The 26,487-nt window shown below is 39.0% G+C and overlaps 2 protein-coding genes across 8 annotated transcripts in view; one reads left to right on the top strand and one right to left on the bottom strand.

Moving 5' to 3' along the window:
- Window positions 1-5,420: 5,420 nt before the first annotated feature.
- LOC113156046 (cytohesin-1) lies at window positions 5,421-22,345 on the top strand. Of its 6 annotated transcripts, none has more exons than XM_026350863.1 (13): window positions 5,421-5,533; window positions 13,256-13,338; window positions 15,726-15,790; window positions 16,213-16,279; window positions 16,897-17,015; window positions 17,490-17,683; window positions 18,191-18,339; window positions 19,263-19,374; window positions 19,588-19,590; window positions 19,984-20,060; window positions 20,204-20,275; window positions 20,652-20,806; window positions 20,889-22,345. In XM_026350863.1, the coding sequence occupies exons 1-13, from the start codon at window positions 5,446-5,448 to the stop codon at window positions 20,965-20,967; spliced, it is 1,263 nt and encodes a 420-aa protein (XP_026206648.1). In that variant the 5' UTR covers window positions 5,421-5,445; the 3' UTR covers window positions 20,968-22,345. The 6 variants fall into 6 exon arrangements, with proteins under 6 accessions (XP_026206648.1, XP_026206649.1, XP_026206653.1 ...); XM_026350865.1 differs by lacking the exon at window positions 5,421-5,533 and adding an exon at window positions 7,691-7,835; XM_026350864.1 differs by lacking the exon at window positions 19,588-19,590.
- LOC113156045 (CDP-diacylglycerol--glycerol-3-phosphate 3-phosphatidyltransferase, mitochondrial) overlaps window positions 22,194-26,487 on the bottom strand; it is a 24,736-nt gene continuing 20,442 nt past the window's right edge. Inside the window, exon 11 of one of the 2 annotated variants that reach the window (XM_026350861.1) lies at window positions 22,194-23,208. The gene's annotated coding sequence lies outside the window, so the exon portion shown is untranslated. Of the gene's footprint in view, window positions 23,209-24,742; window positions 26,062-26,487 lie in introns of those variants that run through there. The other variant, XM_026350862.1, reaches the window with a different exon arrangement.

Raw genomic sequence — 26,487 nt, 5'->3', positions numbered from 1 at the left:
TAAACGCTGCCTGTGTGAGTAATTTGGCTGGGGATGTTTGCTGATACAGTTTAAGCTGCGGTGAAGTGATTCAGGTTTTTATTTAAAATTTGTTTTTTTTACATGTAATCACATTTACTCAACCTGACAAGAGATGATAGTGTTTCCAGGCCGTTTGGAGGTGGTGGTTCAAAAATAAGCATATAAAGACAGTGAGACAGAAAAGAGCACATCTATATATTTCTATGTACTGAGTACTCAGATCATCTACATCAAACACTTAACATCTGTCCACACCTTGACACTTGACCCTGACAACACACTCAAATGTGAGGTGAGACAACGAGTCCCTGCCAGTCGGGTAGAACTGAAGATGAGACGTCTTCAAGAACCTCAAGCAAATTCAGCTGTCACTGAACAGCACTTTAGGGACATCTAATACACCTTTTTAGACACTTAGCATTTCTTTAGTTTAGTTTAAAACTGTCTTTGTGGTACTTTTACATCTCTTTTTAGTGACTTTGTGCTCCATGGCTTTCTGGTTTGGCAGTTCAATAAACCATCTATCTATGGTTGTATTTGTTTTATTTCTCATGACTAAAATTGTCATAATTATGTTTTAATTAAACATACAGGCAGTTTGCACAGTTAAAAAGCTCACTGCAGGTCACTCTAGCAGCTTAAGGCATAGCAGCATCTCTTTTTGTGCTAACCTCCAAATGTTTTGTAATAAATGGTACGCTAAGCAGTTAAACTTGGCCTTCACTTGACTGCTGCTAATTTTCCCACAAAGGCTGACAGGGTGTGAGGGACAAACTTCAGATGCGAGAGAGTAGAGTAGAGAGTCTGTGTTGGGAGAAGGGAAGACAAATACACTTAAATAGATGTGGTACTCGACTCAACTAGGAAAATATTTCAGAAATGTGCAGGCCGAGCCCAGACTGGGCGGTTTTGTCATCTCTGTTCATTCTCTCTTAGTAATGTCAAACAGGATCTTAATAATCATCCGGTGTCAAAAGGGTTTTTACCAAGCTTTATAATCTGGGGTCAGGTTCTTCTTCATGTCAGAGGATGTAAATTCTGAAGCGCTCAGTGATACAATAGATAAACAGTCTCTACGGTCCTCAGACAGATTTCTTAAATCTTCATTTGCTTTTGACTTCTCCATTTTTGTGTGTTGGGGAAATTGAGAAAGCTCTTGAATACGTGATTTCTCTAAACTGTAACTGCTGCAACCTCTGCTTTGCAATCCTGATTACTCAAGACAAAGAGAGCACACAGGAAGAGACACAGAACAACATCCAAAACAAGCCCAAATGTGAATAAATGAATTGTGAATGAATCAAAGGCGAAAACCCTTCACTGTGCACTGTAGACATGCACCAAACAATGACCCTCCTATCTACAAACATTTTACTTTCCACACATTGTCACATCTGATGAGTCAAATGAGGAGTGGTGGTACCATGTTGCATTTGGAGGTGGAAGCGCACTTTTAGGAAACCACAGAAAAGGATAAATTTGATCTTTATGTTCATGAAGACACCTTGTTTAGAGACACATTATGTCTTTCCAAGGTCAAGGCAGCATTGTAAGACAGTAAGACAGTAAGATGCTCAATGATGGAGATGTATTACATGTTAATTGATGGCTTCAGCATTTTTGCAATAAATATAATATATATAATAATGTACTAATGGATAATACATCAGTTTCCTTAATTACTATTGATAAAAGTTGCATCAACATGATCAAGTAAAAGAAAACTGTGATGTACCTGGTGAAACTGATTCACATACAATTTAGCCACGAACACACTGTTCTTTGTAGCTATGATGCCATCCAGTGGCCACCGGAGGACACAGCAGCTTTATACTTTATTACTCCAGAGTCCATATTTAACAGAACAATTACAACTAAGTTTGTATTCAGTGTAATTGTACACAAAGCAATTAAAAATATATAAAAAATAACCCAGTGAGAGCATTAAAATAAGAATAACACAGACCCACACACACACACACAGCTTCAGATTGTAATGTTTCTGAGCACATTGTTGTGCAGTGCCAACGTGAGTTTGGACCAAGTTCAACATTTGCTCAGCGTTGTAAATGAGGAACACAGTCATTCTTGGGAGATGTTACAAATGTGAATCATGGCAACAGCAGCTGTTCGAGAAAGAAACACCCTAAATTATTCAAGGTTCCCAGGAACTCAGCGGAACTTTCAACAACTTGTGAGTGTATCCCAGTTCAAGGTTGCATCAATAAAATAATTTGCACGAGAAGAAGTAAGTGAGAACTGGAATCTTTTTGTTTTTGGGTCTGATGCAACAACAGAAAAATCATGAGTTGACTCTAGTATGTAAATATGTCTCTCTGCACCGTGAAGGTCGGTGTGAAAGTGACGGCACACTTCACAAAAGGTTTAAGAAAGGGCTTCTTCTTTCACAAAGTCATTTGCCTTCAGTTCTTCTTTTTTTTTTGTCTTGTCCATAAAAGAAGAAACATGACTGGCACAGAAAATGCTCACCAAAGGTCTATTCAGTGATGATTGCTTTGCCTCTTTTGTGAAATTGTCTGGGATGTTACACGAGAGGCTCATTGTGTTAGATACTTACAGGTCAGGATCCGTCTAGAAGCACCAGTGTTATCACTCCTTTGGAGTTCGAAATGTGTCTGTTCAACAGTTTAAAAGAGTCCATAGAGTTTACTTAATGTATCCAAAGCAAAATGATCTGAAATCGATCTTGATGTTAAAATATGCTGTCACAGACACTACAGTTATAATGTCTTGTTGATTCACAACTTTGAGAAGCTTTTTAATCTGAAAAATAAATCTTACACAACTGAAATAGGTAGTTACAATTAATTAATTCCAGTCTATTTCTGTGAAAGAGAGGATACTGTTGATTTTGTGTTGTATGTGGTTTAAACAAGCAGCAGCAGCAGATGGTGCAACACAAGGAAGTTTAACCTGACTGCACAGACCAGCTATGTACAGTATAAAAAAGTCTATTTGTGTGCATCAGCATCACTGATGAACTGCACACAAGCACTCCAGTGATGTGTGCTGTGGAAACAGACCCTCTTTATTATTTTATATGCAAATCGCATAAAAGTTCATTGGCGCTGCTCACGTCATGCCGCCTACTCTGTCTCTGTTTTTCAGTACCACCTGCCACCTGGGACGTGTGTCTATGTACAGTGTTTATATATTCTTGAGTATTATAAGGGTATAAAAGTCAGTCAATCTAATATAAGATTCAAAGTGTTTAAAATGCTCAGTTTATGTCAGAAAACTTCACGTGATAATTCAAAGAGCATTAATAATGTGGATCCAAACTACAAAGACGTTTTGCACATTTTAGCATATGAAATTATTACAGAATGGAAGAAAATAAACAGTTTGTCCATAAATCTACACACACACACACACACACACACACACACACAATACATAAGAACTTTAATGAAAAACCACAAGGAAGCTCATTTGCCACTAATTACTGTCTTCCTGTGTTCTCCACAGGCTCCTCACACCTGGATTTCACACCTGTAGATGGATCCTTTGTTTGAGAGACCAGTCCTGCTCACCTCCCTGATGTAGGTCCTTCTTGTTGTGTTACTGCATTAGGCCAAAAAACGTTTCAAATCTACTTTGTTTGGGGATGAATCCTTCTTCTCATTTATAAAAATAAAGCTAGCACACGACACATGAAGGCTGAAACATTTCAGAGAGGGTATGATGCTAGTTAACAGAATATAAAGAACAATTTGAAGCTGAGGGTCTTTGTTTTTGGCTGTTTACATCCCCTCTGCTGTCATATTTGTATTATCTGTATTTGTATATGTTTGTTGTTCTTCAGTGTCTGAGAGGCAGGAGCTATGTGAGAGGGAACGGTGAACATACTGTGGAGCGATAAGTGGCAGAAAAAGTTCAAGAGTGGATGAGGTCGAGTGCAACCGAAAGAGGTCAGCTCCACAGAGAGAGGAGGGGAGAGGATCAAAAGACACAAATAGATTTAATGGATGAAGAGGAAAATGGAGTGATGCTGATGAAATGTAATACTTAAGAATACCTAAGAACACAGATGAATGTTTTGTTTTAAAGGAGAAAACTCAAAAACAGCCTGGAAAGTTAATTATATCACACACACTGGTCCTTCATGGCAGACACAGTGTATAAATAGCTTCAGTGGACGTTTATGTATCTGTATAAAGGAGCTACAGTAACACTTCCAAAGGCTGCTACTACGCCTGCCAGTGTTTTTCACACATCTTGGCTTGTTTATGACATATGATGCAGGAAACCCCTTTCGTTCTGTATTCATAGTTGATTCTGCTGCTGCCAATACTGTTAATTATTTTGTTATTTCTATGAAAGGGCAGATAAGATACCCCAGTGCATCTCATGCATTTGAATTAGCAGCTGGTACTTCCTCTATAATAAACCATTTATTGCTTCCATGTTGACTTTATAACTTTATATAACCTTTGAATGACCTTGTGCAAAATGATGCTACTGCCTCATTATTTTCAGCACTTTCCAAAGCAGTGTGCTGCACAGTAAGTGCATTAAAAGTCCACAGAAGCTAGTAGCATGTTATTGTAGAGTCAACCAGACCTGCAGGTAAGATGTTACCTGTTAATGTTAATTTATTAGTAAGTGCTTACATTTAACTTTTACACTATAAAAATAACGTACCAGTTCCATAACTACTTACTTTTAGCAGCTTTTTAATATAGATTTACCAGCCACACCCTTGTGGTGACCAGAAACCCTTCACACTGGTCTGGAAATAAAACACTTTCGATATATGTATTATTTTTACACCATGCTATAATTTTATTCTGGAAATATCTTCCAACCATTGATATGTAACATAAAGTGTATGTTTGCTCAGTTCTGACTAAACTAAACCGGGCTGTGATGTGTGTGTGGGTGTGAAACAGGAGGATTTGAGGTTATGTGCATGCGTGTGCACATTTGTCATCACTTCCAAGAATACTTTAACAACTGTTCAAAGTGACACGGCAGTGGGTGGTGTCTATATACAGGCTTATGTGTCCTTTTATGTATTAGTGGACGTGCACGAGGATGTTTTTAATAACTTTTAAATCCATAATCATGTATTAGAAAATTTTTTGTGTGTGTGCGTGTAGTAGTTCAAGTGTGGAGTGTGTGAGGCTGAATCCAAAAGTGAGGTCAAGCTCGTGAACAAGAACGAGGAGGGAGGAGAGAGAGTGAGAGCAGAGAGTGTTTTTCTGAGAGTCTGTCAGAGTCTGGTGGCAGACAGAGGCGAAAACACTAAAGCCCGGTATTTCTCAAGAAGCTTCTCACTGAGATCAGAGCAGCTGGTTTGATGTCATCTTAAGATGGAAAATAAAGACGGGAGATGCTGAGAGGATACTGTTAGCGTCAAACATCGTTTTGTCCCAACTCTTGAATACGCACAGTGTTGTGATGGGGACTGTTAGCGAACTGTGTGCCTCTAGTTTCCAGGCATTTCTATGTCCTACTGTACGACCAGGAGCACCTGCTGCAGCTTCAGGTTTGTGAGTTTGTGTTTAATTCTGGTGTACCTATGTAAGTAAACAAGCTTCACATTTATTTATTTATTATAATTTTTTTCTCTTCATTAGCATAACTCATAACTAGAGACAAGCAGAGAAAAGTGGTGTTGAAGTGGTGCAATCACACAGTGTCTCGTTTATCATGCAAATCTCTCTAGACTATAAAATATGTTTGGAGGACATTTTTTAAAACTGCGAATTATTGATATTTTCACTGGTTTACAGGAGAATGTTAGAAATACATTTTATATTTTACATTTGCTGCTGTATTTGTGTATTTTGGGAAATAATGTTGTATTATAGAGGTACTCTATAATATTTTCTGTGCTATATGTCAAACCTTTTGGGGTTTCAGGGAGCTTATTATTTACAGTTAGATTAACAAATTGTCAAATTAAGAAAATGTAAAATCAGAGTTATAGCTGAGCTTATGCTGATAAGAAAAATGTCTTTAAAATAACAAGAGAGGAATGCACAAATGAACTAAAACCAACCTGAACTGCAGAGAGTTTAAAAAGAGCTTCATCAAATCCGTATCATTGTTGTTATTATTACAGATATTAGCTGTTTTTATAATATATGGCGTACATGTGCCTTAATATGACTTGTTAACCTATCAATGACAGACAAACACAGTGAGACATGGAGAGAAAGACTGGCACAAAGTGCTATCATTGTGCCGTTGCCGTGGTGATTTGCAGTTAAGTTATCAAGCCATAAAGCGGTCCGTGTGTCTGTGTGTGTGTGTGCCATGCTGTGTTTTTGACATTTGTGTTCATGTACACACACGAGTCAAACAAACTGTGTGTGTTTGTGTGAGATGGTGGGCTTGATTTGAGAACATGACGCACACTCAGCATCCTCTGGTCCAGGATCCTCCTCTCCAGTGGGTGCAGGAGTGACATAATCTCCATCTCTGCCCACTGCTCTCCCTCTGTTCAGGTGCTTTTATCAATGCGCCCATTCAAAAGCCATCCGTACACAATGAAAGCAGCACAGTACTCCAACCAGGTTATTTCCATTTGTCTTACATCTTTTTATGACTTTAGACTTCCCCTATCTTTTTTTGTGTCACTTCCTCTGCTTTCATCCTTTTTATTTTTGTGCCATAAGCCTCAAGGCCTCCGCAACAGTGGCGTTAACACACATAAGCCCTTCAGCTGTGAATCAGATTTGCTCACCAGGCTATACAATAGATGCCTATGAGATTAATATTTTTTGAAAAAGTATGAAAGAGTGGATTTGTTCTCTCACTCGTCTCTGCTAATTCAGATAGTTTGAGTCTTTTCTTGGTAGAAAAAGGTCTGTGCTTCCACTTTAGTACAGTTTGTTTGCAATGACTTAAATGTGTCTTTCCAGGAAGAGAATGTCTCAATTTATCCACATTTTACCAAATAATTAGTCCTTCACAACTTAATACAGAGTTTCATACTTGAGTGAACTGACCCTTTAAACTGTTAAATTGAAGCAACTCTTCCTTACCCCTCCTCAACATATCCTGTTTTTGGTGTGTCCAAATTCTGAATAAAGCACTGATTCAAGCACACAGCTGCAATCTTTTCCCCCTCCTTTCCTGTATCGTTCCCTACATCCTCTCCTCTCCCTTCCTCTTTCCCTTAACCACAAGCCATCTGATATCAAGCGTGCTTCCTCACTCTTAACACCCAGTTGTATACATATGTCCATCTTCTTTTCAGCAAGTCAGATATTTTCACTTTACCTTTTTTATTTTTTAATATCTTGTTCAGTCTGCTTCCTGCTCGAAAGTAGAGAAACATGTGTTACCGTCAAGGCTTCTTTTCAACAGGGTGGAGTGCTAAAACTTGAAAAAATGCCCAACGTTTACACAAACACCCAGGCCAAAAGCAGACACCCTTGCACAGATAGACACACATACCTACAAAACACTTTGTATTTCTCCATTGTGCATGTGCATGCATATAATCTGAAGATAAAACATAGATAATAGTTGGTGCCTTTACATATTTTACTGACTCTTCTTTAGAAATCAACTCTTCTTCTGCACACAGCTGTTGATGAGCACACAGTTATACAGAGGTTTGTCTGCTGCCCTCTGATTGGCTGCTACCGCGGAAGCCACGCCTACGTCACGGTCTCTGCCGACAGTTGTCATTAGCCGCCAGTGTAGCGGCAGCTGTCCGACTAACGAGGACCTACTTCGACGTTTAAAGTTACGTGAAGTGAGAATTAATCGCTGTTCTCTTAGCCCAGAGTTGCACAACAGCGTAGACATGGTTTTGAAGTCGGAAGACGGGGTTGGTAAGTTAGCTAACTCGCTTTAATGTTTGTTATAACTACAAACTAAGCTGGGCTAACCTACAGTAGATGCTAGCTAATTAGCAGCTAAAGTAACTCTACGTTAACTTCAATAAGAGCCTAACTCGCTAGCTAAACTACCTCTTAGTGCTACATAATTTAATGTGTTTTGGTATTTAATTTCACATTGGTAATGTGAATGCAACACGTCCTCATCTGACTGATCTGTTAATGCCCTTTGGGAGTCTTTATTAACTGGCAAATGACACAAGGGATCCATTATTATTAATGCGAATTGAGGCCAGATCCTGTGCTTATTGTGCACCACTCTATACTCGGTCTATAAATACAATCAATGCACCCATTTACTGGTTGGAAATGAGGGAATTGCCCTCAAAAATACATTGGCTTTGGTACATTTGGCTGCATGCACTTCTTGGCTCAGTTTCACTACTTATGAAGGTTTGGAGAGACTTCTGAAAGTCACTATAGAGAGAAAATATGCCACGAAAACATACAGTAACTGACTTTAAGTCTGTTTCCTCACAGCTGCGCTGCACTGGTGTTTCCTCTAACACTTTGAGCCACTCTTTCAGGATGTGCTTTACAGTGAGGTATCTAATTCTACCAGATAGGAAATGTAGGGAAATTAGACTTATTTGTGATACAAGCTGTCAAATGATATTACAAAATGTGCTTAAAACAAATGTCAAGCTATTAGAATAGATTTAAATGTAAGCTAGAGACTGTAAAGTGAGATATGTTATAACTACGAGCAGTACTTAGCTTTGCATAGATTTTTCTATTCACAGAGTTATCAACCCTGTTAGTCAGTTTTGATAGCCTATTTCCACCTGATAGATACTTAACTTTAAAAGACCACCCTTTCTGATTTCCTCACTATAAATGTGTTTTTGTTGTTGTCAGAGCACATTTTGTTCTTCTCTTTTCTTCCCTTGCTTTTGGGTATGTTCCTCCCTACTTATTTGACCTTCGAGCCTTAAGGCTGCTTGAATGCGATCAGTCACAGGGAGTTTACCATAACCACAGCATTATATCACTCTGTCGAGCTTGTTATCCTTGGGCCAGGGAGCATTGAAACGGACAATTATCGCCTTGTGAATACTTAAATGGACAATTATGGGCTTGTGAATGGTGCCAGACACTAAAACTTTAAATCTTTGAAAACATGGATAATTTTCTAGTTATATCTAAAAGGCTTTGCCTAGGGTCTTCAGTCAGCTGCCGTCCTGTTTAGTAAACAATGAGAAGAAGACAGGTTGTGTCTAAGTCCTCCACCTCTGTTGAGAGAGGGAGTGTTGATTTGCACATGCACGGCTTCCCTCACCCCTCTCTCAAACCACTTGTCCTCTTTGTCCAATATTTTAACGTCGGTGTCGTCCCTGGGAAGGAGTTGAGAGCTTTCTTCTCCACCTCTTCCATGTATAGGTTTGCTACAATGGGTGACACTGGGGAACCCATGGCACAGCCGTGTCTCTGTTTGTAGAAGTCCCCTCTGTACGTGAAGTACGCAAAAACCTGGTCATACCTTACATGGCTGGGGTTTCAGATAAGCTGAAGAGGATTTTCAGAAAACACAACATCCCTGTCTATTTCAAACCCACTAACACACTCAGACAGAAACTTGTACATCCCAAAGATCGGACTCCAAAACACAAGATGAGCAATATAGTGTATGCGGTCCAATGCAGTGAGGAATGCCCTGAACTGTACATTGGAGAAACCAAACAGCCGCTACACAGGAGGATGGCACAGCACAGGAGGAGTAACACCTCAGGTCCTGAATCAGCTGTGTACCTTCATCTTAAGGATAAAGGACACTCATTTGAGGACTGTGACGTTAAAATATTGGACAAAGAGGACAAGTGGTTTGAGAGAGGGGTGAGGGAAGCCGTGCATGTGCAAATCAACACTCCCTCTCTCAACAGAGGTGGAGGACTTAGACACAACCTGTCTTCTATTTATCATGCTGCCCTTTCATCTATCCCCAAAAAGGCCAGAAACAGTTCACACCTGCACCAGGTTGGACACACTTAACGACCCATTTAGGTGTTACGAGGGGGTGGGCTGAGGTGTGATCATTACATCCTTCACATCCCCCCCATCCTTTGTTTCACCTAACGAGCCTATTCAGGGCAAGGGGTGGAGTGAAACCAGCCTTGGAGCATAAATTTGCGGCCTCTAACCAACTATCTTCAGACTGAAGAAGCTACTTGGATGAGTAGCGAAACGTTTCACCTAACTAAAGGCAATGAGACAGCTTAATGAGGGATATGTTGTTTTTTTCTTTGAATATTTATGAGCTGGTGTCTACTAATTTATTTTTTGGATTTTAGTGACTAGAGGAGGTGAGATAAATACTGCACCCTTCTCATTTCTTTACCATACATTGTTTTAAAGACGCATGCAAAGCTGCACCTCCCCACCCTCTTTCTCTCTCAACACCAGTATCCACATGGGGGAGCCTGTGTTGGATGCTCTGCTCACTGAGGGAGGGAGGAGTTCAGATTGACAGAGGGCGGGAGTGAGGAGAGAGATGAGTTCAAGAGTTCCCCCCTCACAAACACACTCGTCCTCATCCTCATTTAGCTGCAGGTCTGGTCCCCTCCTCTCTCCACTGCTGGAATGAGTGTTTGAGGATTATAGAGGCAGGGAGGCTGAATGAGAGCGCTGGGATTGGGATTGAAAAGATCACACAGAGCTGGATTATTGTTGCTGTTGGAAACACCAACCTGGGCTGCAAGAAATAGTCTGTTTTGTACTGGAATTTGTGGTTAATGTAGAGGTGTGTACTGAAGCTATAAAAAAAATCTGGAGATAGCATCACACTTTGACTAAACCACTTTTTGACTGCCCTGCTAACACTGGGAACACTGGGACTGGTGGTGAAGCCTCTCCGTACAGAGAACCTTACTCTGGTATGAATCTCATGGTTATGACACAAATGTGTAGGAGTTAAATGCGTCATCAAAACTTCTGCATTATTTATTCTGCAGAAACTTCTCTGAATGAGTGTGTGTGCATGCCTGTGTTATCACGTCTTTCTCTGAAACCTTTTGAGAGCCGGAAACCCAGCCAGAATGTATATTAGGTAATGGCTGAATGATTAGTGTTTTTACGTATGTGATTGCATTTCCAGAGGATGTGATGTAGAGCAAAATTTAGAAACTAAGAAAGTATAGTGAGAAAACCAGAAGCCTAGATATGTTGGTTGTCCTGAGCAGCTGGTCATCAGCAGCACTGCTATGACAAGGTGTCCCATTACTTGCCAGCAGAAATGCCCTAACCTCAAGACTACAGTGCAGAGCAGCCAGTTGAGGAGCCTGAAGACACGTGTTTTTATTAATGTTTGAAATATGTGTTCTTGTTTTTGTCTGCTCGAGAGAAGGATAATAAGACAGTGTTTCATCCATCATAAATGCACTTGCTGTTATTTCCCCTCTTAATGAAAAGCCAGACGGAGGAAGTTAGTGTTAATGTCAGTTTCACTGCCTCACTGCTCACAATGGTGTGTTATTCTGGTCCTCAGGTTTATAATAAGAGCTACTCCGGCCTACTTAAACCTCTCTCTCTGGGCGAGGGGAATTTGTGTGTAATGGGTGAGTGCGTCACTGTCTGTGTGTTTGCAGTATGTAAATGATATGAGTATCTGAGGCTACAGCACCTGTCGCACCACACTGGCCTTTCCTGAATTTGCCTGGCATTGAGTTAAAGGTGGAGTACTGTAGTTGAAACTTTGAGGTATTGTAGATGTTTTTATGTGGTTGGAAATGCCCTTTTTGTACAGACATACTTTCATTATGTTTATCATGTTATCATCCAACAAATGTCTGTTCTCTAAAATAATAATTTGGCCATTTGAAGAGTTTTGCACTACTTGCTTCTTCTCCTCTTCTGTCACTTGGTTTCCTAGTTTTTGTGCAGAGGCTGACACTTAGTCATTATGGCAAAGTGAAATGAACAGTCGACTTGAATCTCAGTGTGACTCCTCTAATGAGATCGACAAACAGCAGCAGCACAGCTTGACTTGTCCTCTGTGGCTCCTTGTTACACTGCATCAGTTTTACAGTTTTTCAGCTTTACCTCAGGTTGAAGCATTTTAATATGAACGTAGCTACAGTGGTATAGAGGAATGGCAATTATAGTTGACAGTACAGAGGTGTGATATCTGAAAATCTTCAGATGTGAAACAAAAAATGCAGATCGGCACAATAATTCTACAGCGGTGCATTCCCTTACATGTTACTGGAATTGAGTCTTTCTCTTGTCTTGATTCGCCCGTGTTTAAAAAAAAAAACACAAGTTGGTTACTGACAGATCCTCCTCTCTCCTTTTCCCTCCTTACTTTATCATTCTTTTGCAGATATTATGTGTGTCTGTAGAGACATAAGCTTTAGTTATATCAGAGAAAACACTTGGTCATGTACAGTTATGGGTGTGTTTTATATGAGGGGTGGAAAGTGGCATGAAAATTTGAGCTTAACATGTTGAAGAGGTTTTACAGTTTTTACTGTTATGGTTCTTTCATGTTGTCTGGGATTGCCCCACAATGATGGCTGAACATAATTGTAAAAACAGTACAGTAACAGTATCTCTTTTTTGTATTTTAAAACCACTGTACTCCCACATAACAGATGTTTTCTCCAACTGACAGTTTTTTAAAAATATTTTAACATATATGCTTAAAAATATCAATAGGCTAAATTGTGTAAATTGGTAGTTGGATTAGAAAGTTTGTCCTTTTTGTTGCACACATGGACAAAATTGTTCATTTGCAGCTCCTTTTACTTTGATAAAGTATCTGCATTTTTAAGTGTCAGTGTCCAATTTTCCTGCACCTACAGAATTTCTTGCATGAATTGTTTATTGCTAATAGATAATTACCATTACCACCAAGAGATCTAAACGTAGCAGTGAAACAGATTCATATTGGTGTTAAAGAATACTAGCCACTGTTTATATGGTCTTGAAAACAGGATCTGTTTTTTTTTTTTTTTTTATTGCTACTTTATGGTAAATACAAATCTTTTAATTAAATTATATTTTTTTTCCTCCTTACTGAGTTGAATGCAGTGATATTATGACTACAATAAGCATCGTGTTTCACATTATTTGTGCGTATGTGTACATAAAACAAAAGGGTTGATTTCATCCTCCAGTTTGAGATTTGGATGTTGGGGTGTAATTTGATGATATGAAAGATGGTGTTGCCATAGTGACCCACACCGGTGGGACTCTCAGGTCTCTCTTCTTCCTTTGCACATTTGTGTATTTTTGGTGTGTGTGTGTGTGTGTGTGTGTGTGTGTGTGTGTGTGTGTGTGTGTGTGTGTGTGTGTGTGTGTGTGAACAGAGAATATTTGATCTTAGTATTTGCATGCTACATTTACTTCTCTCTTCTCAGTGCCTGATGACCTCAGTCCAGAGGAGAGACAGGAGCTGGAAAGCATCCGCCGCAGAAAACAAGAGCTACTGCAGGACATACAAGTAAGAACAGCACTCATGGTGCCTCTACTTCCTTCCACTAGATATGTCCCGACAGATCTTAACTATTGGTATCAGAGTTCTCTTTGGACCAGTAGATTAACTCTGTTCTGACATATGTACTTGGCAAAATTCAAAGATTTGCCAGACTCACGTGGTAACAAAGCTCTCATGTCTTATTAGCAAAAACCAGTGTCCAAAACATTCAGGTAGCAGCTCCTTATCCTTGGTCACTTTTGCTGATTAAAATGACAAGCGTTGCTGGCTTCAGGTGATATCACCTGTCACTAATTAACATTAATACTTTGAGTAATTTAATGCAGACAAGGAATAAAACTTTACTATGGATGGGTTTAGGCACTCTCTGCAAGTCAGTATCTCAAGTAAGCTAAATATTGTCTGAGACATCTCCTCCCTTCAGCATTTGGGTAACTCAATTTTAAGGGCTATGGTTATTATTTGATTATGTCAAGTATGCTATTTAATCAACAAAATGGACAAATACAAAGTATTGTACTCAGGACTATTGGATCCCTAACTTGCGCTTGATTTTTATTCTTTCCCTTCCACTTTCAGTCAGTTTCTGTTTTCAGCCATATGTGGTTGGTGCTTGGACAAAATGTTTTTTCCCTTTTGTCCCTGCCGTGAACACTGTGGCTTCTCTAGCATTTCGTTTTTACAGTTTACGTGAAGGGGGAAGATGGAAATAATCTCTGTCAGTCAGTGCACTGTTTGCTTCCCATATTTTCTGTTTGAACATCACATTGTTCAGCTAGTTGTTTCTTCTACCACCTGCCAACATCTCTCGAGACATTAAATCCCATGATCATCACTGGACAAGTACCATTGGAACAAGATGATCAGTGTTATTCACTTCACCGGTCAGTGTTTTTAGTGTTGTGGCTGACTGGTGTATGTTCAGGCTTTTGACACACTTTTGTTAGACATGCATGTCTATTGTGTGTGTTTATACATTTGTTTGACTAGTCTAGGCTATTTATTTGTTATGTTTGTGATATCATCCACCCCTGACAAACTGGCATTGAGGACTACGGCTAACACTTTATTTTCAGTAGAGTTGAAACTGTTTTGACAGAAAAAGTCCATTGTCAGTTGTTTTGAATGTGGAGTACTTTTTCATGAAAAAATACCTTTTTAAATCTTTGTTTTGCTTTCTGTTTAGTTAGTTAGTTAGTATAAGTTAGTTAATAGAAATGAACCGAATATCTTCATGTACTGAAGGGGAAATACAAACCGTTTGTTGACATCTGACATCTGCTGACTTTTAAATATCTTTGGAAAGTCAACAAATGTATGCATTTTATCCACCATTAAACTGATTCTGATTTTGACAGAAAATATCATACTAGTAGATATTCTCATTCTCTGTCAAACTACCCAAACTGAAGAATTTGGATTAGATTCACATTCGATTCAGATTGAATCTAATTTAATTATTCCAATGATTCCAACAGCAGTCAGTACAGTGGACATCCAAAACACAAACACACCTTCGGGGCAGCGACACTGTGTACGTGGACTGATGGAGTTTATTGTTGAGGTAAACTCTCATGTGGCATTTCTCTCCTCTAAGCCCACCCTGTCTGGCCTTGAGGGCTGATGGGTAATGAGCCATGAAATATTCCAGTAAAGGAGACAGATGACGCTTTTCCCGCAGAAGGGGGGTAACCATAGAAACGCACATGGAGGGATTCAAACAGCTGAAGTTGTTTACCTTTTAGATGAGGGTAATGTAGCCTGAATTTCACACACTTGAACTGGAGACACCGGCCTCTTGTCTTCTATAATTATCTTAGTTCATTATCTTTTGTGCTGGACTCTGTGTATTTCCATCTGTTTCTCCTATAACCTCTTCCTCAGAGTGGCTCTGCTAGGCTACTCAAAGTCTTTGATCCTGCATATCCCCGTCTCCCCACCAGCAACATTCAGACTGGACAGGGTATCAGGGGAAGTAGACTGATAAATCTGGGTCAGCGCAGGGGAAGGGTAGTTTCCTCTGACCCCAGAACAGGTGCTACAGCTCCCAGAGAGGATCCTCTGTAGAGCGGCTGTTCCACATAATTCCTGCTGAGAGGAAGAATGAGTTGGAATGAGAGAGTGAATCACATCTATTCTTCTCTGGGGTTTTACTGTGTTGTCTGCCCCTTAAGAAGTGCTTGTCTGAATGCGTTGCTCAGTGACATGTACATTTATCTGGGGCAATCATATGTGCTGTTGGTGAGAGCAGAGGTTTATGTAAAGGGTCAGATATCACACAATTATCAGTGTATATCTGTGCTTGTTTCTTGACAGCTTTTGTGCTTAACCAACCTTTTCTTTTGTGTTTTTTTTCCCCTCTACACCTTTTACTTCTCTCTGTCTGCTCTCAGAGGCTGAAAGATGAGATAGCAGAGGTGACCAGTGAGATTGAAAACCTGGGTCTGACTGAAGAGAGGTAAAGTGTCTCTCAACAGCAATTTCTGTGCTTGTGTGGAGGCAGGTATAGTCCACTTATCCTTTGTTGTAGTGAGGTGTATTCATTGGAAAAGCAAGATTCTTCTGCCTTGTGGGATGTAGGACTGCAACTAAAGATTATCAGCAAAAGATTTATGTTACAGATTAAATTGTAGATTATGTTTAATTATTTTTATTATTATGCTTAATTTGTTAGACAAGCAAACCCACAAAAACTAAATTATGTTAAGGATATATATAAGGATACAGTATATATATAAGGAATATATAAGGATATATATAAGGAACAGTATATCAAAATATCAAAAGCTTCACCATCTTCAGCTGAAAAACCGTATGGGAGTGTCCTCAGGGTTGAGAATAAATGTCTTATTTAGATTGTTGTATGTTAATGTCCTTTAGGAAGAGCATGCAGAGGAACAAACAGATGGCCATGGGCCGAAAGAAGTTCAACATGGATCCCAAGAAGGTGAGAATAAATTTACAACAGATTGTTCGCACTCCAACAAACAAATGTAGGCTGCAGTGATTTAAATATTTATAGTCTATAAAACCTGAAAAATGTCCATTCAAGTTCTTAAAGATGAGGAGAGGAGATTTAGTTCATAATGGTGATATAACCGATGAAGGAGGTAAATTGAGTTGAAACGAGCGATGGAGATTTTTCTTCTAAAACCTGACTCAAACAGTAATTAAGTGTGTGCACATGCAAACTGGTATTCTAGATATAGCTTCATAGGATATCCATAATGTAGATGTTCGTGTACACAGGGATATGAATGAATGATGCTAGTACACATTTAATAATGACATACTTCATTGATCCCCTTGGGGAAATAGTTGTTTTGACAGCTGCAGTAGATGACGGCACTACTGTGGGGTTTGAGTGACACGTCGACATGTAGCAGAGGAACCAGGAATTAAACCAGTAACCCTGGGGTTTACAGACAACGGCTCTACCAACTAAGCTTACTTGTTTTAATGGTTGCAGTTCTAGATCACCGTTAGGATCTTTTGAGGAGCTTCATATTCAGTACATTTGCATTTTTTTTGTATGATGTTCACTGGACTGTGTTCCTCCTGTAGGGGATCCGATTTTTGATTGACAGCAACCTGCTGAAAAACACCAGTGATGACATTGCCCAGTTTCTCTACAAGGGAGAGGGGCTTAACAAGACCGCCATTGGGGACTATCTGGGGGAGAGGTGAGTGATACTAACATTATTCTTCCCCAACCAATGAACTTTTCACAACAGACTTTTTGACTTGTAATAGCAAGAAAAGCTTTGTTGTGTTCAGGTAAAGTATTGCACCAAGTCATGACAGTGTGATCAATCACCATCTGAACCGTGAAACTGATGCAGCTAAAAGTTATTCAGCCATCATTCATTTTATTATTTATATATATATATTTGTAGATTTCCAAAACGAATCAGGGGCTCATCAGTATGCTATAGTATTCTGTATATATGAGCATGTGGTGCATTAGCAGTTTTAAGAGATCATCCATTAATCTGTTTTTATCTGATTCATCACTTCTCATCCAACTGTTTTAGCTGCCAACTCAGTGAGCCAAACCGAGCTGAATTCTGTTCTTGATCCTTTTTTGTTCTGTTTACCGTGTGTGTGTGTGTGTGTGTACATGTGGGTGTGTGTGGGATTGTTTTCGTGTCGTGCAGGGATGACTTCAACATCAAGGTTCTGCACGCCTTTCTGGACTTACACGAGTTCACAGACCTGAACCTGGTTCAGGCTCTCAGGCAGTTCCTGTGGAGCTTCAGGCTGCCTGGCGAGGCTCAGAAGATTGACCGCATGATGGAGGCATTTGCCCAGAGATACTGTCACTGTAACCCTGGAGTTTTTCAGAGCACAGGTACACAAGTGTGTGTGTTGTTTTACTAGAAAGTAAAAAAAAAAAAAAAAATCATTTTTTAATAACAATTTATAGTTGCTGCACATCTATCTTGGCATCACCCACCTGGTGTCACAGAGGAAATAGAGTAATAAACTAAACAGGTTTTTTCAAAACAAAATTACCAAGTGCTTTACATGGGTTTCAAGTGTAAAATGAAAAACAAATACATAATACAATCAGTAATCACAACTCAATATATTACATTAATAACAAATTTACTTAACTTACTTACAAATTACTCAAAAGCTTTAAATAATTGAGTTTGGAGTTTGAGTTTGTTTTTTAAAATGTAATTGTGTCCAAAGATGTGCATTGACCATTTAATGTGAAAAATGAAAATATAGGGACAAGAAATAAGTAAGCAGAGTCAATTTTGCAGTTGAACTCAGCTAACAGCTTTGAACTCTGTGTAAACTTTGTTTTATAAGTCAGAAAAAAAATACACACATTTCACCTGTTTTACAGATACCTGTTACGTGTTATCGTTCGCTGTGATCATGCTGAACACCAGTCTACACAACCCTAACGTGAAGGACAAACCCTCCGTTCAGAGATTCACAGCAATGAACAGAGGGATAAATGACGGAGGAGACCTCCCAGAGGAGCTGCTCAGGGTGAGAAAACTCTTTTCCTAAAATGTCAACTCTGTTTGTCACTGTTTAAATTTTTAAAGTAATGCAAACAGCTTGACTGTGGTTTACACTTTATTTACAATGCAAATGGACAATAAGGTGCACAGGGCCAACATTCACAGACACAGAAAGAGCCCAGCTAGTCAGGTCAGGATTAAAGGATGGTCTGTCTTTTAACAATACACACAGGCCCACAATTAGAAATGTCTTGTTTTGTCTAGTTTGATGTGAAATAATTAATTGATGCAGCTTAAGCCAATACACTGCCCGTCCCAAAAAAAAGTCACACACCCTAATATTTTGTTGGACTGCCTTTAGCTTTGATTATGGCACACATTTTGCAATGTCCCAACATTTATTTGTGTCCAGAGTTGCATTAATTTTTCACTAAGATCTTGTATTGATGATGGACCACTGCACAAAGTCTCAAGTACATCCCAAAGATTCCCAATGGGGTTTAGGGTCTGGATCTCTGTATTGGCCAATAAATGTGTGAACATGATCTGTAAATCTGGACTCATCAGACCACATGACCTTCTATTGCTCCAGAGTCGAATCTTTATGCTCCTTAGCAAATTGAAGCTTTTTTTCCCCCGATTAGACTCGGTGATAAGTGGTTTTCTTAAGGTTACAAAGCGGTTTAGTCCTTCAATGAGAAGAGAACGTTTGTTTGGAAATGCTCTTACTTTCACTATTACACATAGCCGTGAGTTTTACTGTTGTTTTTCTTTAAGTGATCACCGATCATTTTTTGCCGACCACATTTCTTCCTCAAAGATGATGGTTCCCCGTTATCCTTCCAGTTTTTAACAATGCTTTGGACAGTTCTTAACCCAGTTTTAGTAGTTTCATCAGTCTCCTTAGATGTTTTCCATATCCCTTATCTTTATCTCCCATCTGTGTAGAACCTGTACGACAGCATCAAAAATGAACCCTTTAAAATCCCAGAGGATGATGGAAACGATCTCACGCACACCTTTTTCAACCCTGACAGAGAAGGGTGGCTACTGAAACTTGGTACGTGCATCCGTATTAAATTTAATTTGTACAATAGGAATTATTTTATGATTTAGAGAAGTCACTGTGAACTGGAAGGCCCTCTAGTGGACTGAATCTGTAACATCTTTAAAAATGAAGACAAATTGATAAATAAACTGTACTCTAGTTTTTTTACGATTCTTTTGCTGACATTCTTCTTGTTTGTTTGTGTTTCATGGGTTTTGACTCCAGGAGGTATGTACCCTTAAACTCCCCAGCTTTGATGCACTGCTTTGCCTCTAAGCTTCTTCCTCCCTGCCCTTTCACTCCCACTGGCTGCATACATTCAACCCTCACATCACAATTTTAGCCAGAATAACAACAGATTATTTATTTTCATATCTTATTTCACCTTGTGCTTCAATGTGAAAAAGCCAATTAAATATTTTCACACCTGCTTCTAACTGCTGGACTCCCTGAAACAGCCACTGACCCAAGTTTTAACCTTGGCTTTTGCAAGCAGATTGTTTTATCTGCTGCTTTGTGTGATTCAAAGTTGTCATCATATGAAGTCCAGTTTTCTGCTCCAGCTCTAACAACCACAGTTTGTGTGACTGAAGTTGTCACTCATCTGTGCCTCTGTCGCAGGTGGACGAGTTAAGACCTGGAAGAGACGCTGGTTTATTCTCACAGATAACTGCCTCTACTACTTTGAATACACCACTGTAAGTAATTTTTGTTTTGACTGCATGGCAGAGTAAGAAGAAAATTATCTTGAAAATTGAAGGTTTGAGAAGTTATACTTAGAATGGCAACAGTTACATGGATCTCACATTGTAATTTATTTTCTCTCTGCTGCATTTACAAGGATAAGGAACCAAGAGGAATTATTCCACTGGAAAATCTGAGTATCAGAGAAGTGGAGGACTCTAAGAAACCAGTAAGTTCTTTACACTTTTAAAAATGTCCTCTGCATAAATCGTTATCTTAATCATGTCAGGGCAGAGAGAGTTTTTTATATATATATATATCTTAATTATAATTAAGGTAAGACGGTTTGCCAAATTAAAAATACACTATAAATATATAATATATCCAAAAAGTTAAAATACTCACCGGTGAGAAGCACAGAATCACACAAGTCAAGCAGTTTAAATGGACTCTGTCCACTTTGGTACATCCATCTAATACAACAATACAAAAACATCCTCTGTTATGATGAAGTCTATTTATTCTTTCCGGCCGAGACACACCTCAGTTCAGGTGTTTCCTGTTGACAAAAACCTCACGACTCGTTTGTTCCTGCCTTCTTCCAGAACTGCTTTGAGCTCTTTATCCCCGACCACAAAGATCAGGTGATCAAGGCTTGTAAGACGGAAGCGGACGGCCGCGTCGTAGAGGGAAACCACACGTTTTACAGAATCTCTGCCCCAACCACAGAGGAGAAGGACGAATGGATCAACAGCATCAAGTGAGTCACGTTTTAACTCTCTGTATGGTGATGATGATGATGGTTTCCGGAAAGTCTTTAAATCTGCATCTTCCACATGCAGAGCTGCCATCAGCAAAGACCCATTCTACGAAATGCTGGCTACTCGGAAGAAGAAGGTGTCGTCTCTGAAGGGGCTGTAGAGCTGCTGAGGATTAACCCTCGAAACAACAAGCACATGTTCAACTTGTCAATGCAGCCACCTGGAGATGGACCTGAAACTCTGGCTGCAGTGACACGAGGACCTGGCACAGAGGATTCAGCTTTTAAAGAGGCTCTTCCTTTGGCACTTTTTGAACCTTTGCACCTTCAGCACCAACGTCTCTCTCTACAGGTTTGATTTTATGTTTAAAGTTTCATTTCCTATGTGCACACCATTCAATCATAGACTTGCTTCTTCATCTTCAAACACCATCCTTTGAAAATCCTACTTGTGCAGTGATGTAACATCGCAGCACTCTCTGGTTAAGACTCCCACGCCTGTAAAAATCTACTATAATGACAGTTGCGGTGTGTCCGTATCACCTCAGACCAATTTCATACAGACTGTTTGTGTTTAGTCCACTAGCTAGGAAACATGAAAACAGCAGGAAATGTTTTCAGTCATGAAATTAAATGTGGCTGATGTGTAAACACTGAAACATTAACGGCAGTGAGAAAAAAACACTTACTGATGTTTGATAAAACTTTTGTACACACTGTAAAAGAAAAGCAGATTACAGTGGAAGAAATTAAAATGCTGGACAGCTACTGGAAGAATCACATCGTACACGAATGTGTTTCTAAACATTTAGTTTACAACCAACCAGTCTGTTTGTTTTCCAGATATGGATTAAATCTAGTCCTGTACTAAAACACTTCATGAAGATATCTACTGGAAAAATCATTTGTTCAGTTTGCTGCCATATAAATGTTTTTTTTTTTTCTAAGTCTGTTTTCTTACTGCTGTTGTTTAGCAAAATATTTATTTATCCTGATTTCTTATAATTTATTGTTTTCTGTTTTAGTCCATTAAAGAAATGCCAACCAGTGTTCAGCTCCAGTTTTTCATTTCAGGAAACAAAATACTTTTATTATTATACTATTCTTCTCTGTAATCGTCATAAATTGTTTGCATTGCACTGTTAATTTAGACGAAACTCTGTTTGACAACTAATCAGGATTCAGGCTGAGCTTGAAGGTTCATTCTTGACCTTTAAAACTGTTTAACACAAGAGCTTTGAAACTTGAAAAACACTGAATAAGTGGAACTTGTGATGAAATGTTTTGTAGACAGGGGTTGTCTGTGTTTTAGTTCTGTTTATGGATAATGTTATGCTACGTGGGCCTATTTTTGTCATTTTAGAAACAAAAAAGAATGACACATTGGTAAATTAAATATTTAACTTGTGTTTTATAAATGCATATAAATACAATACGATCAAGACGGCAAGATGTAGCTTCTTTTTTCAGTTACCTTCATTTTAAATGGGACATTATTACTGCTAAATAAAAAAATTGACAACTTTATCGATCTTTAAACCTGCAATATCTGACTTTTTGACCACGTAGGGGCAGTGTATACAAACTGAACAGTGAAACGGTATGGGCTAAATAATGATTTTAAAACTGTTGACTGCTATGTTGACTGTTGACAGAGTTTCTAAATATAGAAATATTGTTTACAGCTGCTTAAAACAGCTGTTTTTGTTGTCACTGAAACTTTTATGGTGTCCTTTAATTTCAAATTAAAATATCGGTGCTGAAACAAATTTCACACGTTTAAAATCCATTTTAAAAAGCTCACCACATTGTACTTTAATTTTTTGTCCTTTGAGATAATAACACATACACTGTACAGTTAACTTTGATTACTGCTCTAAGCAGAGCTGTAAACACAATGTAAGAGCTCTTAAAAACTATTATTAAGGCTCCTTAAGGGATTGAAACACTTCAGCACACCCATCTGTTTACCATCACAGCCTTCATTAAACCAGGGACACTGGTGGAGTCTCTATTGCTCTTTATACATGCAACATGTACTCGTGGAAATGTATGTTTGTTGTGCACTAGTAGAAGTCTGTTTTTTGAAATGCTTGTCCAGTAGTTGCTTGCAGAAATCCACAGTGTGATGACATCAGGTGTTGATAAATATATAATCTAACGGAGTAACAGATGTAAAGATAAACGACAAAACCATATAAAAAAGAGGATTTACCTATTGAATTCACCACATATCTGCTCCTGTGAGCTCGAGTCACTGATGAAGGTTTTTAGCCGAGGTGAACCTGAAGAAGACGACTCCCAGCACGCCTGTGACACTAGCGTGTGTCTGACTGACGGACCTCCACCGATACCTCCAACCTCCAACTTCAGGATTGATGAAGACCAAAGACTCCCGGTTCCTGATTAAGATAAAAACGCACACAGAGAAGTGCTCAGCGTGACAAGGCTCTGTTTAATGAATAACATCTGTCTTTCATAAACCCTGAGTGGCATTAAGGGCTGTACTGTAATTAAGAGTTATGTTACTAATCAATAATTTAGTTTGACCTAAAGTTTAGTTTATATATATATATTTATTGAGAATGACAGAGCTAAGATCCTGTGGGACTTCCAGACACAGACTGACAAACTGGTAATGGCCGACCAACCCGACATAGTTGTAGCAGACAAACAGGAGAACAAGGCTGTAGTGACAGATGTAGCAATCCCAAGTGATAGACACATCAGGAAGAAGGAGCACGAGAAGATGGAGAAGTACCAAGGGCTGAAAGAAGAGATGTAAACGATGTGGAAGGTGAAGGCACAAGTGGTACCGGTGGTGATAGGAACACTGGGGGCTGTAACTCCCAAACTGGGAGAGTGGCTCCAGCAGATCCCAGAAACAACATCTGAGATCTCTGTCCAAAAGAGTGAAGTCCTAGGAACAGCTAGTAGAACTCGTAGTAATAAGACTGCTCCAAGGAAGGGGCGAGTGGGAAATTTTATAGATAGATAGGAAGCTAAATGATATAGACAGCTGGATAGCTCAGTGGTTAGTGCCACTGACTTTGGTACGGTAGGGCGTGGGTTTGAGTCCCAGTTAGAACAACATCCCTTAGGGAAATGCTACAGCAAGGGGGAGCCAGGACGACAGGTGAGCGGGGAGATTATGGATCTATACTGAGGATAGAGCTACCAGATGAGGATAGTTGTTGGAATCCCACAGGCTGCACCATTGCTGAATAGGAAGATTATTTTATATATATATTCATATAGTATTGTATATAGTTTACTCAGCTTATTTTATATTCTTATTCTTCTTATTTTATGAATTAATTTGTGAGAGCAGTCATTTCCAACAGGTCACAAGATACAAGAAACGACTCACAGGCGGAATACTGGGGAAAAAAGTTCATATTTTTTCAATTAAATTAAACAAAACAAGTTTACATTAATTCATATTTTTAATTACTCCCAGACATAACCTGCAACTCATTAATTTCACCAGCCATTGTTTTATCTAAATCAGGAAAATAAAAGAAAAATTGTTTATCACAAGTTCTGAGAACCCAAAAGACTCAAAAACACCAAATTTACTAAACTAAAAACTATAAACTACTGCACAACAGTCACACGCTGAGGTTAGTTCATGGTGTTAAACCACAGTGGGAAATCACAGATTCACCACAAGAGGGCAGTCAGATCCTCACAACCACATCAGTCTGTGGTTGTGAGGATCTGACTGTAAGCGATGCTGCATTTTAACCCTCACAGCAAACTGCTCAATGTTAAAAATAGTTTGGAGGGGTTCCAACCTGTGTTCACTACTTTCTAACAATAGACAGACTGTGCTGCTGATAAGGAATCTTTTTATCGTTTAACTAGCACAGTTATTGTTAGAGGGCTGTGTTTGTTTATCCTCCGTCAGAAAAAATAAAAGAGAGCAGGTTGTTATTTCCTTATGAGTGTTACTGTGATGACAAAGAAGGTAAAAAAGGAAAACAAAAAGAGCAGGAGCATAAGAAACCACAGTAATGTACAGTACACAGTATATATATACACTGCAGTTTCTTAAATTCTTAAACTCTAGCTTCAAAATAGTAAAATAATGAATTTGTTTATAAATAGATTTTGTTTATTTTGACTGTCGTAGGCGTAGGTGTGTATTTGACGGTGTGTGTAACAGACCGTGAACATTCAGAAATATTGCCTTGAAGTAAACCCTGGCATTATTCTTAAGGCCAAATAATTTGTTCCTAGTGCAGATGCAAAAAGTAGGTCACAAATGTTTAGGTAGTTAATTTAATTTTTTAATAAAGCAGCAGGTGGGTGCTGTAGTTTTTAGCAAAAGTTCCTCTAACAGGATACCGGAATAAAAACTGCATTTCTTAAGAGTTATTTCCTACAGCAGAATAATACAAATTTGGTGCACCAGTGAGTGTTTACTGCTGCAGCCACTCGGCAGAATAATTTACGGTAATCTATCAGAACTAGACAAAGATAGATTTCTGGTAGATACAGAGTTTATTTGAACAGGAATAGAACAGGGAAGGGTCGTATCCTTAGTACGAGCATATGTGGAAGAGAAGATACTAAATTGGCAAACTGTGCTCAACTGACACAAAGTAAACATGTCGATGTGTATTCTAATAGAGGAACGTGTTGCTGTGCAATGTTCTTCTGCATTTCAATAGTTTTTATTAATTATATACATTTAATTAATGTTAAGGGTTGAAATATTAAATCATCACAGATGATAGTCAGAATCTGCCTATTTATGACGCACAACTGATTATAAATCATCATCAAATTAAAGTGAAAACTGGCAAAAGCAAGACGACCTCTGAACAGAGAATGGTTTTGCATGTGGCGGCCACAAACAAATGTTCTCTCCTTATCCTTCCTGACTGATTCTTGATAAGAATCAGTCAGGAAGGTTGTGTTTTGCTAGTGTCACTACTGCATGAGGGAGTACCTGCAGCCCAATCAGGTTGCACTTATAGTCCAGTTACTCCAAGATAGCATATTCATACATGTAGTTTCAAGATGTTTAATCTCCCAGCACAGACTCATTAGCATGGAGGCGACAGCAGGAGACTGGTGGTGAATGTTCTCCTGCCTCCAACATCACTGCGCATGACCAGGATGGTGGTGGGTCAGTGATGATCTGAGGAGCCATGACCTTGGAGAGCTGCACAGACCTCTATGTCATAGCCGACACTGACTGCTGTGAAGCACTATACTGAAACTACAGTGCACAGCTCCATTGTCTCCTAGGGTGAAATGTGACAGTTGTGTCAAGAATGAAAAAAGAAAAGAGATCTAGGGAGAAAGTGACAAATCATATAACAAATATGATCATATTTCAAAGCTCATAGTCTTTGTATTCTTGACACCACATATTTTTGTAGTATTTTCGTCTTTTACCCTGAGGTCACTGAAATGTCTCGCATGCCAATGCCAGTGTGTTTGCGTCATTGGGTTCGTAAAACGAGGATTCCCACAAGTCTTCGTTATTTTGTGACAATAGGCCTAAAACTGCTCCAGCAAGATCATTGTTTAGGAGGCATTTTCATCACTGCTGCGTGCATTATTGTGAATAGCACACAATCACTGAAACATGATCTACTTGAGGCTGTTTCCTCCTGGCCTCAGATCACTCAAGTTTTTTGTTTTTTTCATGACTCTATCCAGGTAGA

This window comes from Anabas testudineus, chromosome 19 (assembly GCF_900324465.2).
Source record: "Anabas testudineus chromosome 19, fAnaTes1.2, whole genome shotgun sequence".
Lineage (NCBI taxonomy): Eukaryota > Metazoa > Chordata > Actinopteri > Anabantiformes > Anabantidae > Anabas > Anabas testudineus.
The sequence above is the reverse complement of the archived record's forward strand: the minus strand, read 5'-3'. Positions and strand labels throughout refer to the sequence as shown.